Raw genomic sequence first — 14300 nt, 5'->3', positions numbered from 1 at the left:
CAGAGGTGTAAGCACAATTCTTAAGATACACGTGAACAGTACATAGAAGAGCAGTATACATTTACTTGCAAACCAACTCGTGTAATTGTCATTAACGTGTAATACTCAAGGAAACAAGATTTATCTTGGCAAGGTTGTACAGACGCATGTCCAAAACTGTAACATTGGAACTATCCCTTGCTAATTAAAAGAAATGGTGGCATGCAGCCACTATGTGGCTCAGGAGGGCTCTAAACACGACCAGAGCAAGGTTTCGTAGTCTGAAAAACATGGGTTTGTTTATCTTCAATTATAGGGGGTCCAGGACCTGATTCCCTACAGATAAAAGGCCTGTATTATGGGGGTGCACAGAATTGTATAGGGAGGTGCACAGAATCCAGACTGGAACTGTGGCAGAGGCAAAGTGCTACCACAAAACTCCGCCACAGTTTTGACCCATTTGACATGCTCCCCAATCACACTATTTTTTTTTTTAAGGAAAAAGGGGCCAACACATGCATTCCATGTAACAAAGGATTTGGCATCCGGATATGTGCTGGTTTTCACTACTGTGTAACTCACTGAGAAGTTAGCACAATTTCTTTTAACTAATCAAAATACAATCTTAGTGAAATCTTACTTTTAGTAACATACAGATACAGAAGTTACTATGCACATAACTCTTCTACAGAGGAGAGAGAATTGCAACTGAAGATCTTTAGATCTTTAGCCTTATTGCTAGGAGTCATCTAATGTTAGTGGTGGTAGGAAGCTGGACTAGATGGGCCTATGGCCTGATCCAGTGGGGCTGTTCTTATGTTCTTATGTAATGTTAGTCCTGGCAACTTCATATCACAAAAAGAACAGGAACAAGTGTCAAGCAGAATCAAAGACACGTGGGTTTCCAGAAAATGTTGAGTCACAGTACTATTTATTTCCAGGATTATTACAATGAAGGATCTGCAACTTTAACAGACAACACCCCACAGAAGCAATTTTACCACTGGTGAAAGACAAAACCATCATGAGTGGCATCATGGGGGTGGGCAAGAAGCAAAGTACTTACACAAGCCAGGTATATCCAGCATATTAGAGATGCCTCGATCACACATGTCTACCTCCAAGATGTTCTTCTCCCTGCTCTCCTCCACGATTTTCTTCAAGGACTTTGACATGGTTTCAGCTGAAACAACACACACAGTCACATATCAAAATAAGAATAAATGGAAAACTCAAGAGAGATTATAAAGTCAACAGGAAACAGACCCTTTGTTGTATCAATCATATCCAATGATGAATCCAACGCCCAATTGAAGGGGGGAAAAAAACCCTTTATACAAGAGGCCTGACATGAGATGACCAAGTGAGGCCTCTGGTAGGCCTCTTGTGAGACAGAGGAAGCTGGACTAGATGGGCCTTTGGCCTGGTCCAGCAGGGCTCTTCTTATGTTCAATGTAACATTTTTTATAATGTTACAATGTAATGGAATTATAAACTCATGCAAGATCATGGCGCCTGCACAAAGAAAATTTACAACGTGAACTTTTCCACTCATAAAAGTTCATGGCTCTTAGCTTAAAACTCTGTCTAACCACTGTAAATTATCGTTCACTCAGCCATTCTACTCAAAGGAGCAATGTAACTTCTGAAGTTGGGAATTCATAGAAGATCATAATAGCAACCACCATCCTTGCTTTAAAAAAAAAATCTTGTTTTTTTTTCTAATCTTGGTAGTCACTGCTGTGATCTTCCATGTGTCATGTTAATTTTCATTTGTTCAGTACCAAGTGAGTCATTGGAGACCAACTTGCACAAAACACACTGCTTACATGAGAAGATTTTTTCCTCAAGACAACCTCTAACATCCCATGGGTACTGACTCTTTACTGTAACTTCTCTCCCATTATTTCTTTTAAATGAGAGGTTATATGAATACCAAATACGTAAATATCTCTGGAGCAAAATCAAAACACAGGTCATGTACACAACCTAAATTAGGTTGCTTTTAATTAACGGGAATATTTTAGGAACTTGAATGATCCTGACTGAGCCAGAGAGTGCCTTTGCACTCAGAATAATAGACTCTTGAGTCACAAGGGACTGGGACCTCTCTTGTTCACACCTCCTTAAGGAGGTCAGCACAAGCTATCCCATGCTCAAATGATTTCTGCATTCTTAGAAGTAATGTCTTGAAGCAGCTGGAGCATAGCTAAACCTAAGCACATCTGATCAAGCCCTGGAGAGGAGAGTACCAAAAGCCTCAAGCAAAAGTGAGATATAAGTATAAATATTATTTATAATATAAGAAGCAAGGCTGTCATGTCAGCCACTGTGTTGACACATGCAAGCAAAGCATGCCATTAACTCAAGATGGACATCCTAGCCCATTAGATGTCTAGCTCTGAGATCAGATGGAAAGAACAGCTTGATCAACTTTTGTTTGGTAAAAAGTAACTTAAGTAATGATTGCCTAAGAACTGTGGAAGGAGGAGGAGGTGTCAGTTTATAGCAACCTCTATGCTTCCTGATCTGTGGGTTGGAACCCACTGGTGGGATGTGACCTGATTTTTGGTGGGTCGCCAAAGGGTGATGAAAAGATCATATAAACTAATTGCCCAAAGCCCTGAGGCTATTCAAAAATTGGATACTGTAGCTGCTAATTACCCTGCAAAGAGCTCAGCTCCTACAGTTTGCAAGCTTGTGTCAATACAGAGAGATTAACGTTTGAGGAGGTTTTTTTCCTGGTTATTTACTTACAAATAAATTTATATTTCTTCCTCGATCTCTTTTTTTAAGCCTGGTCAACCCAGGTGGGTCCTGATAGAGTGTCGTTTCAAAAAGTGGGCCCTGGTGCTGAAAAGTCTGGGAAGCACAGCTGCAGGGACGGAGAGGGAGGGGCTGGCGCTCTGTGCTTCCTACCGAGGGGATGCAAGCAGAAGTCCCCAGGTCAAGCCTTTTCCCCTGCAGGGAGGGGGAACCTTCAGCCGGTCGCTGCGCAGAGCCCCGAGCCCTTCTCGGCCAGGGAGGGGGGGCGAGAGCCTCAAGGCGCCTCCTTCCTGGGGAGAGCTGTCACTTCTCCCCCCGGGTGCTGCCACCTCCCCGGCCACTGGGGAGGAGGAGAGCTGGCCTCGCTGAAGGGACGCCGGGGCGGCGCAGCCACTCACCGTGCGCGGCAGCCGGGCGCAGGGTCCCCACTTCTGCAGGCTCCCAGGAGGCGCTTCCAGCCCAGGGCGCAGGCGCGGAGCTGGGCAGGGAGGCGAGCCGGGCGCGCTCCGCTCCAAGTAAGGCGAAGCGCTGCGGGGCGCGGCACGGCGGCTCCACCCGCAGCTGGGAATGCGCAGCCGGCGGCCGCCCAATCCGAGAAAGAGCCGCCACCCTCGCCCGGCTGCCATTGGGCTGGAGAGGCTGGAAGGGGAGCCAATCGCGGCTGGTCGGAAGGCGGTGAAACAGGGTAGCCTGCAAGCGGCTGCGGGGAGGGCAGCCGGTAGCTTAGGAGAGTCCTGCTCTCCGCAGCACAGCGCGAAGGGTGGAGCGCCGACTTCACCCAGGGGTGGCCCGGGCGCCCTCCTTTTTCCGGACCCGTTCTCTTTCCTGGCAAAGAGCTCCTGGGTCCTGCTTCTCCTTATCAGAGGCCCCTGCAGGCAGCACCAGAAGAAATCAGATGGATATGTTTTGAATTTAATAGGAAGCCATCTAGTGTTTAAATTAGCCATGTGAAATCCACCTATGAGTGTTTTGAGCTTTTATTTTGTCACCTCCTACTTTTTTCTTGGATGTCCCACATCAGTGGGACCCACTTTCTAGAAGAAGAATCTGTCAGGAACCACCAGAAGTGGTGTCATGACCGGAAGTGACATCATCAAGCAGGAACATTTGAAACAATCCTAGGTGGAAATCCTACCCACGCTTACCCAAGAGTAAGTCCCATTGACTGTCATTGCTAAAAGATTATGCACAGCAGCTTGTTAAAAGTACAGGTCTGTCACATTCCTCCAGATGCGGTCACATACCATGGAATCACCAAGTCTGATATATTAAAAATAAAATATTGAAATGAATGGGGACACACCTGAAATTGGCTCATGACCCACCTAGTGGGTCCCAACCCACCATTTGAGAAACACCATTTGAGAAATATTAGCAGGTGCCTCATCCTCTTTTGCAGTTATGTCCTCTGGTCACTCTGCCCAAGCCTAGACTGACTAGAATGGCAAGTGTCTTGTGCGTTCCTAAATCTCATTCTTCAACAGCTGGTCTCACAGCTGTGTTCCTGAGCTTCCTATACCTCCTTCATGGTAAGCAGATCCACAAGCCAAAGAGCTACTGCAGCAGGCCAGTTTCTTTCCAGATTTGACACTAGGCGTGTCATGGATGCGTTCCTTGACCCAGCACATAAGGCTTGTGGCAGCAGTCACCACTGTGTGCCCATGGTAGCACCTCCAGCATCCTGCACAGGCAGTGCGTCTGGGTGATATAGGAAAATGTAAATCCTAGGAAATTTCTGGGTTTCCTCCCTCCCTGGGCCCCCTTTTTGACCCTGGGCCCAAAGTCCAAATTACCCTGCACCCCTCACCCCGCTTATGGGCCCTGGATATGATTAGGAAACTACACAAAGATCACAAGCTTGTTAATCAGTTCAGCTTTAACAGTGGTCAGTATATACATAATTGTCATATTATCTTACACCAAGGCCATTATCTTACACGAAGGTAATAGTTTTTGACAGTGCTATATTCTTTGACAGTGTATTTTATCATTACTTCTCTTTTCCACATTCCTTTTTTTTTTTTGAAAGAGTTGAAATGTTGATTTGAAGATGCGTTAATGTCTCTTTCCATATGAAAGTGTTCTCACTTTCTTTTCCTCCCCATTTCACTCTCCTATCTCTGCCTGAGATTACAAACAAATCTGAGGGCGCAATCCAGAGCCAACACTGGGCTGGTGCAAGTCCCTTGCACTGGCCTGGGAGAGTCGAAAATGTGTCATAAGGCATGTTTGCATCTCCTCAGGGGTCAGCTGGGCTGGTGACAGGACATGCGCCTGCCCACATCCAGCCTCTGTGGTCGGAAAGATTGTGCCGGCTGAGGACAGCTGGTGCATGGGGTTGGGGAGGGCAGGGGGAGAGCAGAACTGGGACATTTGGGGGCAGGGGAAGGGAGAGCAGCCGTGGCCCAGGAGGGGGGTGGGACCAGCCTCTGGCACTTAGGCTGGATCCTAAGCAGCTTACAAAGCTCCATAGTGCAGTACAAATGAGATTTTTTAAAAATAATTGCTCTATGGGCAGCTTTAAGGTCTGAATCACATGGATAGTTCTTGCCAACTCTGTAGAGAGTATGATTTTCCATAGTCAATGGAACATGTTTTCAAAACATGAACAAGGGGTTTTACTGTTTGCTGATCATAGGTATATCTAAAAAGTTTAGAACAGTGTTTCTCCGCCATACCACTTCATATGGTCCACCAATTTGAAGCACCACTGACATCATTGCCACTTACTTCTGCGTTGGGAGGCAGATGCAACACAACAAACACCAGTAAGAGGCTCAGGGTGGATGGGAGGGATTTTTCAAGCACAGACGAAGCATGCTTTGGAGTTCTGCCTGCCAAGCCAACAAACCACTGTTTGTTCGTTGTGTTTCTGGTCTCACTGCTGGGTGGCAGGTGCCCAGAGGTGTCCACAAGTACCACCAGACACCACCTTAAGTACCATTGGTGGCACCCCTACCACTGGTTGAGCAACACTGGTTTAGAAGAACAAATTCTTTTGGAGCCTAAACCTCTCATCTAGGTGCAATTTCCAAGAAACAATTTTCCATTGCAAAAAAAAAAAAAAAATTATAAACAAGAACAAGGAGTTCAAATGTCTCAGAAACAATACAAAACACTTGATTGCTTAAAACAATTTTATTTATATCATCATGAAGACAATCACATTCTCTGAAGTATCTTAGTAAAGTGCTGAGTAAAAGGATTTTCCATAGGATACTTAGTCTTACGTGCTCCAAGTGAGCAGAAATCCTGATGGCAGAGTTACGTACTCAGAATGGAATTTTATGAACACTTCATGGGATGCAGCTCTAAATGGAGCAATGTTCGTGTCCTGAAAAGAAGGATTATTTTTTAGAAGACAGGACATTTCACATTTAAAAACAAATTCCTTTCAAGGATAATACTACCTAATTAGTAGCCCAAATCCTATGCTTCCTGGCACCAGCTGGAGTAGCGGTGCCAGAGTGGTTATTGATGTATCCAGCAGGCTCTAGGTGTCTCCTTAAGTGAAGGGAACTTTCATCCCCTTCCCCTGAGGAAAGCCCTGGCCCAGCAATGGGTCTCCTCGCATCTGCACCAGATATTTTGCTGCTGCAGAAGCAAGAGACTCCGGGCCTTCCAGCCCAACATGGAGTTCAGGATCTAGTGGAGCTCTGTCCTACCTCCCTCCTGCCCTGGTTCCTCCCCCACCCCACCCTCATTCTGCCCTTGTTCTCCCTCCCCCCCTGCCCCGCTGAGGCTGTACCACTGCCCATTGGCTTCACCCCCAACAATGGTGCATCCTCCTTCTGCCGGAACCAGGTAAGTTAGGAAACACCATGGCCCCAATCTAGAGAACCATGAGCAGAACCAAGTATCTCAGCCCCAGTTGCTCTTCTGGTTCTCATAGATGAATGTATGGTGCACAGCAAAAGCCTCTCAGTGCTACAATCAGCTCATAAGTAAGATGGGAGCTGGAGAAAGGACAGATCTGGGGCTCCTTCTGTTCTCTACTAGCCAGTTTCAGATTGGCTCAGTCAAATGTTTCATTCTCAACAAAAATGAGTATGGAGGGCCTTTCCTTGCTCTCCTCTTGCCTAACAGCTGATCAGTAAGGTGAAGAACAGCTTCATTTAGAATTGCTTCATGGTGCTGATAGGCCCAGAAGAAACTTATAAAACCGCACATGGGAATCAGCATTTCCCAAGGATATATTATATATTTGGATGCAAAGCGCACATGTGTATAGGACTGCAGCCCAAGTTGCATAATCAGTAGTCATGGGTGGCTCTGACACTGTAGGTGGCTCTGACTGCTAATATGGGTAGTCATGGGTCACTTGACTGCTAATATGTCCATCCAGCACCTTGTGGAGTCAATTTAATTTCTTTTGACATTCATGTTACATAAATATTTTTTGGAATTGAAATCTCTTTGCTTTTCTGGATGAAAAAGGGTATGATCGGGTGTGGGGCATCTATAGGGGTGAGTGCCCCTACATGACTGCTTTGGAGCATAATCCTGTGCTTGCTTGGATTCCCCAAGGAGTGGCCAGGGGTTTGCTCCCACACAAGCAGGTCAGCCCTTTTGCGGGCTCCATGAAGCTGTGGAGGTGAACCAGAAATTATGCTGCAATCCAGAGCACACTTATGGGCATGTAAATCAAAGTAATCTCAAGGGACTTGCATGGCTGCGAGCATTCTTACAGCTTGAATGCATGATGCATGCTGGCACAGCAAACAAACAGAACAAACAAAAAGCATACAAATCCCACTGTGATGCCCTGACCTGCAACATCACTTGCAGGCCCAAGAAGTTTACTATCCTCAAAAGGGCAAACCCTCAGAGGAAACTCCCAACTTTATGACTAGCAAGTGCTGCTGGGATACATGCAGACATGTAGATACATGCAGGTATTTTGCATGGGGATGCTATAGAAGAAACAGACCCTGACATACTAATCGGACTGGCCTAATTCTAAGTGTATAGTTTGAGCAAGAGGTTAGTTTTATGTGGAGAGTCTGACAGTTTTCTGAAGTACTGCTCTGTGTGTTGAGCCAGGAAAGGACGAGATAACCCAGAAATAAGCAAAGACTATTTGGAGCACCCGTCAAAAAGGAGTTCGAAAAGGAACACTTTAGGAGAAACCCCACTAGATGTCACTACAAGCACTCGGTTGGAACAACTCTGCATAGATTGTCTATGTAACAACTAGCAACAGAGTCCCAACAAGAACATGTCTACCATGATGGACTGAAAGGTGAAGCCCCCTTTCCCTATGAAAGTGAGGGATGGAGGAATACAATTAAAGACAGTTGTGTAACTTTATTTGCTTTGGTTTGGCAAATTAATCTTCAATTCAAACTTGAGATTAATTTGGAAAACCAAAGCAAATAAAGTCAAGCAGGAGTGAAGGGAGCCTGTAGAGTGATATTTCTCAGTAGAAAAGCCATGGCACTCTGCACATTTTTAAAGGCTCTCTTTCCTTTAAAAGTTTAGTACCGGTTCTGGTGCAGAGAAGGGAGGAGGGTTTAAAAATTGTAGCTTCACCAGTTTAAAAGAACACTAGTTGCTATTGACCTGAACATACTCAGTTTTTTTCCATTGTTATTTGCATAATCCTATACACTGACAAGAGTCTAGAAAGGAAATTAAAACCTACCATTCCACAATATGGTCCAGTGGGAGCAAAGGTGCTGTTTGGTCCATTATAGAGTATCAGGTAATTGGCAATACAATCACCTGGGTCATCAATGCTGATAAAAGCAAAATTAATGGTCACAACTCGTCCTTTAGGGGCTTTAACCATCCATTCACAGTCTGTCTGATTATTGTAAGATGCTGGATATTCTGGGCTGGCCAATGAACCGGATTCACCATATAAGGTACCACCACATCCTAGAAACAGAAAAGGTTAGTTAACATTAACTATTTAGTTAAAATGGTGCATTTTGTGATAGCACAACCTCACACCTCATGGCAGAAATAAAGCTACCAGGAACAGAGGAACTTCTAGGAATCACAATGTGTCATTTCTCAAATATACTTCATTTGACCTTACACTGGTAAACAGGCACGCAAAGCACGTGTTTATTTAATTGCACCGGCCTTTGTTCGTAGCAATGCAGACTTCAAAGCAGCCATTTTCAACCACTGTGCCATGGCACACAGGTGTGCCACAGAAGTTTGGGGGAAGGTCATTTATTAGTAGGGCCATTGGGGGATGTGAGCACACCACCAACAGCATGGTATGTGTGAGGCCCCCCTGTGGGGGGAGGGGAGGGCCCGCTTGGCCTATCTGAGGGTGACCCCCTTGTGGAGGCCTCAGAACAGTTCACCAGAAGAAGGGGGAGTTGTGTCACCCAGTTCCCCTTCTTTGGGTTAGCAGCATTTGCCAGTCAGGAGCAGGGGCTGCTAGCAGCAGATCCTCCTGCTTGCTCTTCTAACTCCCAACTGCCTTGTCATCCCTGGGCTTCAGGTTTATGTAGGGCAGACCCCTCCCCTTTGGCCCCTCCCCTTCCCTCACTGGGATGGTACAAAAAGGGCGTGACTCTGGGACTGCCCTCCCCTGGGATTACCACAACTCCTCCCCTTCCTCTCTCTCCCTCCCACCTCCTCTCACCTGGAGCTACCAGGGTTACTCCTGGGAAGGCTGCTGCCTCTGCTCTGGTCTCTGCCTTTGGGGGGTGGGCTGGCCCTGCCCACCTGGGTCTAGTAGCTCTGCAGATGATGCCAGGAGGTCCAGCTGTGGGCTCCTGATGTCACAGCCAGGTGCCCTGCCCAACAAGGCAGGCTCTGGCTGGCTGGGCGGGGGAGTGCTCCCCTTCTCCCCTGAGGCGGGGGTGGGGCAGCTGCCCAGCAGCTGAATGGCCTGCGTCCTGTCTCCCCCCTCCCTCCCTCCTCCAAGGCGGAGGGAGAAACGGGGCATTCGGCACGCAGTGTTCCTCTGATGTGCTTTGCCACCCACAGGAGTGCCCAGGTAGCATATGGGGAGGTGGCCCCATGGTCCACCGGCTTCCTCCCTGATCCTCTGACCCAGAAGTCCTCTCCCTGGGTAAGTTGGGGACCTGTGGGAGGAGGGGAACCCCGACAGTGTGCCTTGTCAACTGTCAAAAAACTGATAGTGTGCCTTGGCTATTTTAGTACCTTGTCAGTATGCTGAGAGACAAAAAAAGGTTGAATATCACTGCTTAGCAGAGCATTGGATTTTTGGAAAGTGCAGCCTTTTATCTCTTAATTCCTGGTGATATGTTCTTCAAAGACAGATCCAATTCAATACTCAGGACCAGGGAAACATTTCTTGAGGCATCATGTCAGTACTCAAAAAGTTTTGGACTTTTGAGTATTCTGGATTTCTAATTAGGGATGCTCAACCTGTTTCAGCACCCCTATTGTTCCTTATACTCTTAAGTCTATTTTAACTTCATTTTTTTGTTATTCATTATCGTTTGCATATTCATTTCTAAGCTGCTCTCAGCAGCAGGATACAATGGTGATTAAAAAAAATACAGTAAACAAAAAAAGATTAAAAACATGGCCAGTACCAGTTGGTGATGAAGTCCAGGTAATCTCATATCCTTCACCATGAATTAGGATATCGCTTTTGAAACGTAGGTATACAACATGGTTTTTAGGGAAGATCGGGTCGGGTATAGCAGTTCCACAATATTTTCCAAGCAGGGGAGAGCTTGCATCACTGCCATTTCTGACCTTTAAAGGAATATACAGAGGCTTTATTAAGAACAGGGAGATGTACTGCTTCATCCTTGACAATGTTTTGCCACATGTCCAGATAACCTAAGTGAAGCTGCCATACTATACAAGTAAGTATTAGTATTAGTTTTAGTATTAAGAATACCTGTATACCCCTTTTCAACAAGAGTAGTTCACAAAGCAGTTTACACAGTAAAATGATGTGGCTGTCATACCTCCAGGAAATCATGCTGACATCCATTGCCCTCTAGATTAAAAGAACTGAAAAAGAGAGAGATGGTGTGATTTTCCAGGGATCGTAGAATAACAGTACAGTCCAAATTATGAGGGTAAGGATCAGGCCAGCCTGGGCTTTTCAGATAGCCAAATGACTGATTGTATTCTCTGTTGCAGCCTATTGGCAGAGGAAAAAACACAAGATTTCTAAGCCTTTGCATGTCACTAAGTAAAATTTAATGCCTCACTAAGTAAAATTTAATGCATACTAGAAGAAACTGTATTAAACATACCTGAAGCTTGATAGGAGAAACTGAGCCCATTGTTAGTCACATAGGCTTCAGATTTAAAAATTACAATGGCAGTTCGTCTGTAAGAGTAAAACTCAGGAACTGCCAAGTTTTCAGACCCACAGAATCGGTGCACACGATCAGCATGTTCTTGGTTGGCCTGAAAGGTGACAAGCACATGTCAATGGATAACAATGTACTGTGAGATTACTACTGTATAAGGAATCCAAGGACACTTTTCTAACAGGTTGTTCTACACTGTGACAAGAAACGATGACAGGATGACCCTGAAACAAGGCCAAATTATTGGCACCTCCAGCAAGACCCTCTCCCAATCTTGCACCAATCTCCTATCATGAATTTTTCCTTTAGTTCTAGTCATTGTACTTCCTATTCCTGCCACTTAAGGAAAAAAAAAAGGGGGAATAAAGAAAACAAAAAATTGTAAGTCCCAATAAATCCTTTTAAAAAAAGGAAGCAATAAAGGTATGTTGGGACTACCTACCAGTAGTCCATCTTGAGGGCAAGTCAATATTTTTATTTATTTATTACTACAAGTCCATGTTTATTCTAGCTATCTTTCATTATGGAACTCAGGGTGGTATACATGGGATTCCCCTGCCCTGGTATCCCACATGCCTGGATAAGATTGCTACCAGTCAGGACCATAGTGAAAGTGTGTCAGAGACCAAAAGGTAGACCCAGGCCAAAGGGTCTACTGTGCAAGAAGGAAGGACCAAGAGAGGGGATCTCCAATCCTCCAGACAATGAAATCCAATCAAAGAAAGTTCTAACATTCTTAGTATAGTAGCTCTATACTGCTTTCTGATCCCCCTGTCCCTCCCTCCCCCCCCCCCGGGGCAATTCATGAAGTCTGTTGCTCAGTCTAGATGCAGGTAGAAGAAAAGAGATGATGCAAAAGCAGAAGATCCAGGACAAGCTCCCCTTCATTCATCTTTTATCTCCTTGGCAAGGCTGTTTGGTCTTCCCATGGATCAGGCTCTGCCCTCAGGGTCCTGATCTCACCTTCAACTGATTGTTTTGAACTGGAATTTTCAACTTCACCACCAATGTCTGGGTCTGGATGGTATCAAGATATACAATCTTGATCTTGATAAAGCACCTCCTCATCAAAAGTTCAGATGGAGAGCACAGGCGGTCTGGTCTAGAGGGTAGAGCCTCCGTTTGCCTGAAGATAACATCCGCAAGTCACCAGTTCGAGGCCACCGGCACCATGCGACCTTGAAGCAGCTGACAAGCTGAGCCAAGTTATTCCATCTGCTCTGAGCGTGGGAGGATGGAGGCCAGAATGTTGCAACCAGATCAGAAAGAAACATCTGAATGTTGTGGTTTCTTGAAAGATAGAACCTTCTTTCAAATTGTAAAAATCCCTACGGGGATTTAATTAGCCTGCCGATTTAAAAGTCCGAGGAGAAATCTGAGGACCAAGAAAGGCGGTATGGTATAGAAATACCTGTATTATTATTATTATTATTATTATTATTATTATTATTATTATTATTATTATTATTATTATTATTATTTCTGCTGTTCTCTCGCTGATCATTGGTTTACAGACAACATTGGTTTTGTGAGAACAGTCTGTTCTTCTATGTTTGTTATATCCGAGGGGCCTTGCTTCTGCTAATGTTGTTTATGGGTGCAGAAAAGGTATCTTTCTTTTGTTTTCTTATGGTTTCAAATTTCTCCCACTATTTGGTCAAGCCCTGACCATTCATTCTCCTATGCATTCCTGCCTAATTGCTACCTCTGCAAAATTCAGCCAAAGGCCTTTTCAATAATGAGTTTGAGTGCATATTAAAAGAATAAGGTTCTAGGGTTGCTCTTCAGGGATGGTGGCTGTCTTTTGACAACTGCAACCCCTGCACCCACAACTATGAATCTTGCACCACAACTTTGTTATTTCAGTGTCAGACAATGAAGACTGAGCAGGCTGGGTAAGAAATGGGACTCTTGCAGGAAAATCTCATAAACAACTAAAACCGAAACTGGGAATTGCCATAATCACAATCAACCTTAGGCTTCAAACATCCTCAAGAAAGAAAAAACATTTTCTCACAACTAGGAGTAGGTGACTGACTTACCAGTGGTGAGTCTTGGAACTCTAGATAATTCTGAGAGCAGTCTTGGCTGGGCTGGAGGTGGAATTTCTGTATGACTAGCCTGACCTGCTCCTCAGGAGGGGCATCAATGACCCATCTACAGACTGTGAATGGAGGGTATGCATTTGGAAAGAAGGGTGATGTTGCAGTCTGAGAGGCAGAAGTTGCGTTATATACCCCTCCACATAATCCTGTAAGAGACGACAACTTAAGCCAATTTACTTCAATTAGTTGTGGCCGTAAATCAAGAATCACTTGAAAGTACATTCCATTCAAATCAATGAGATTTTCGGTTAAAGCAGCGGTTCTCAGGGAGACTTTGAGAACTGGTAAGTGTTTGCGGGGGAGAGGAGGGGGCAGCCACACAATCGCCACCATTGCACTGCTGCCAGGGTGTTTTAATTAGGAAAGGGTTTTTAATTAACTTGCCTGTGGGTCACTTTGGCTCTCTGGAGGGTCAGGGGAGGCTACAACCCCTCTGCAAGCCTCCCTGTGTCACCAAAGTGCTGTAAAAAGAAAAAACCCCACTTCCTTTTTAGCAAAACTGGAAGTTTCCCCCCCCCCTGCTTTTTACAGGACTTTGGCGGCACAAGGAGGGCTGCAGAGGGGATTGCAGGCTCCCCAGACCCTCCAGAGAGCCATAGCGAACCTCTTAAAAAACCTCTTTCCTATCCAGCAGCAATGTGATTGTGGTGATCGCGTTGCTGCCGATTTCTTGGCCACTCCCCTTAAGGGGGAACGGCCTTCTTCCAGTTCCCTGTTGGGTCACGACCCAACTGTTTGAGAACCACTGAATTAAAGTGTTTATGGTTAAGGAACTAGGCATGCAAATAGAAAATAAATAATTGTCAAAGTTATTTATTTGTAAAATATTAGCATCACTTCATTAAATAAACTTGAAGCAACAAATTCATGGTATGCTAGAGAAGCAGCTCAACATCCCTAATTCAATGGAGACTCATCATCTGATTGCCCCACGTTTTGTCCCTGACCTCCCCAAACCATCTCCACAGATACATTAAAGTTCCCCCCCTTTCCACTCAGACCCTCACCCATCACTTTTTATCAGAAGTATGATCTGGGTAGGTGGATTCTTTAAAACAAAGTCTTTTCATTTTCTTCCCTAGATTCTCAAGGGACAATGTTTAGCTTCATAACTTTATATATAATTACACAGGCCTGAAAATTTGTAGTGAAAAAATTCAATTTTTTTAAATGAAAATTTGAAAAT

General features: G+C 45.0%; 2 protein-coding genes across 2 annotated transcripts in view; both read right to left on the bottom strand.

Moving 5' to 3' along the window:
* RSU1 (Ras suppressor protein 1) overlaps positions 1 to 3248 on the bottom strand; it is an 88354-nt gene extending 85106 nt beyond the window's left edge. Inside the window, exons 1-2 of the mRNA XM_066628262.1 lie at positions 3144 to 3248; positions 1046 to 1162 (exon numbers count right to left, since the gene is read on the bottom strand). Of these exons, the coding sequence (XP_066484359.1) occupies positions 1046 to 1154 (109 nt within the window). The 5' untranslated portion in view covers positions 1155 to 1162; positions 3144 to 3248. The remainder of the gene's footprint in view (positions 1 to 1045; positions 1163 to 3143) is intronic.
* Positions 3249 to 5971: 2723 nt separating this feature from the next.
* Positions 5972 to 14300, bottom strand: part of CUBN (cubilin) — a 165201-nt gene continuing 156872 nt past the window's right edge. The window contains exons 62-67 of the mRNA XM_066629121.1: positions 13052 to 13260; positions 10950 to 11106; positions 10656 to 10834; positions 10272 to 10437; positions 8390 to 8625; positions 5972 to 6079 (exon numbers count right to left, since the gene is read on the bottom strand). Of these exons, the coding sequence (XP_066485218.1) occupies positions 5972 to 6079; positions 8390 to 8625; positions 10272 to 10437; positions 10656 to 10834; positions 10950 to 11106; positions 13052 to 13260 (1055 nt within the window). The remainder of the gene's footprint in view (positions 6080 to 8389; positions 8626 to 10271; positions 10438 to 10655; positions 10835 to 10949; positions 11107 to 13051; positions 13261 to 14300) is intronic.

This window comes from Tiliqua scincoides, chromosome 5 (genome assembly GCF_035046505.1).
Source record: "Tiliqua scincoides isolate rTilSci1 chromosome 5, rTilSci1.hap2, whole genome shotgun sequence".
Classification (NCBI taxonomy): Eukaryota; Metazoa; Chordata; class Lepidosauria; order Squamata; family Scincidae; genus Tiliqua; species Tiliqua scincoides.
The sequence above is the reverse complement of the archived record's forward strand: the minus strand, read 5'-3'. Positions and strand labels throughout refer to the sequence as shown.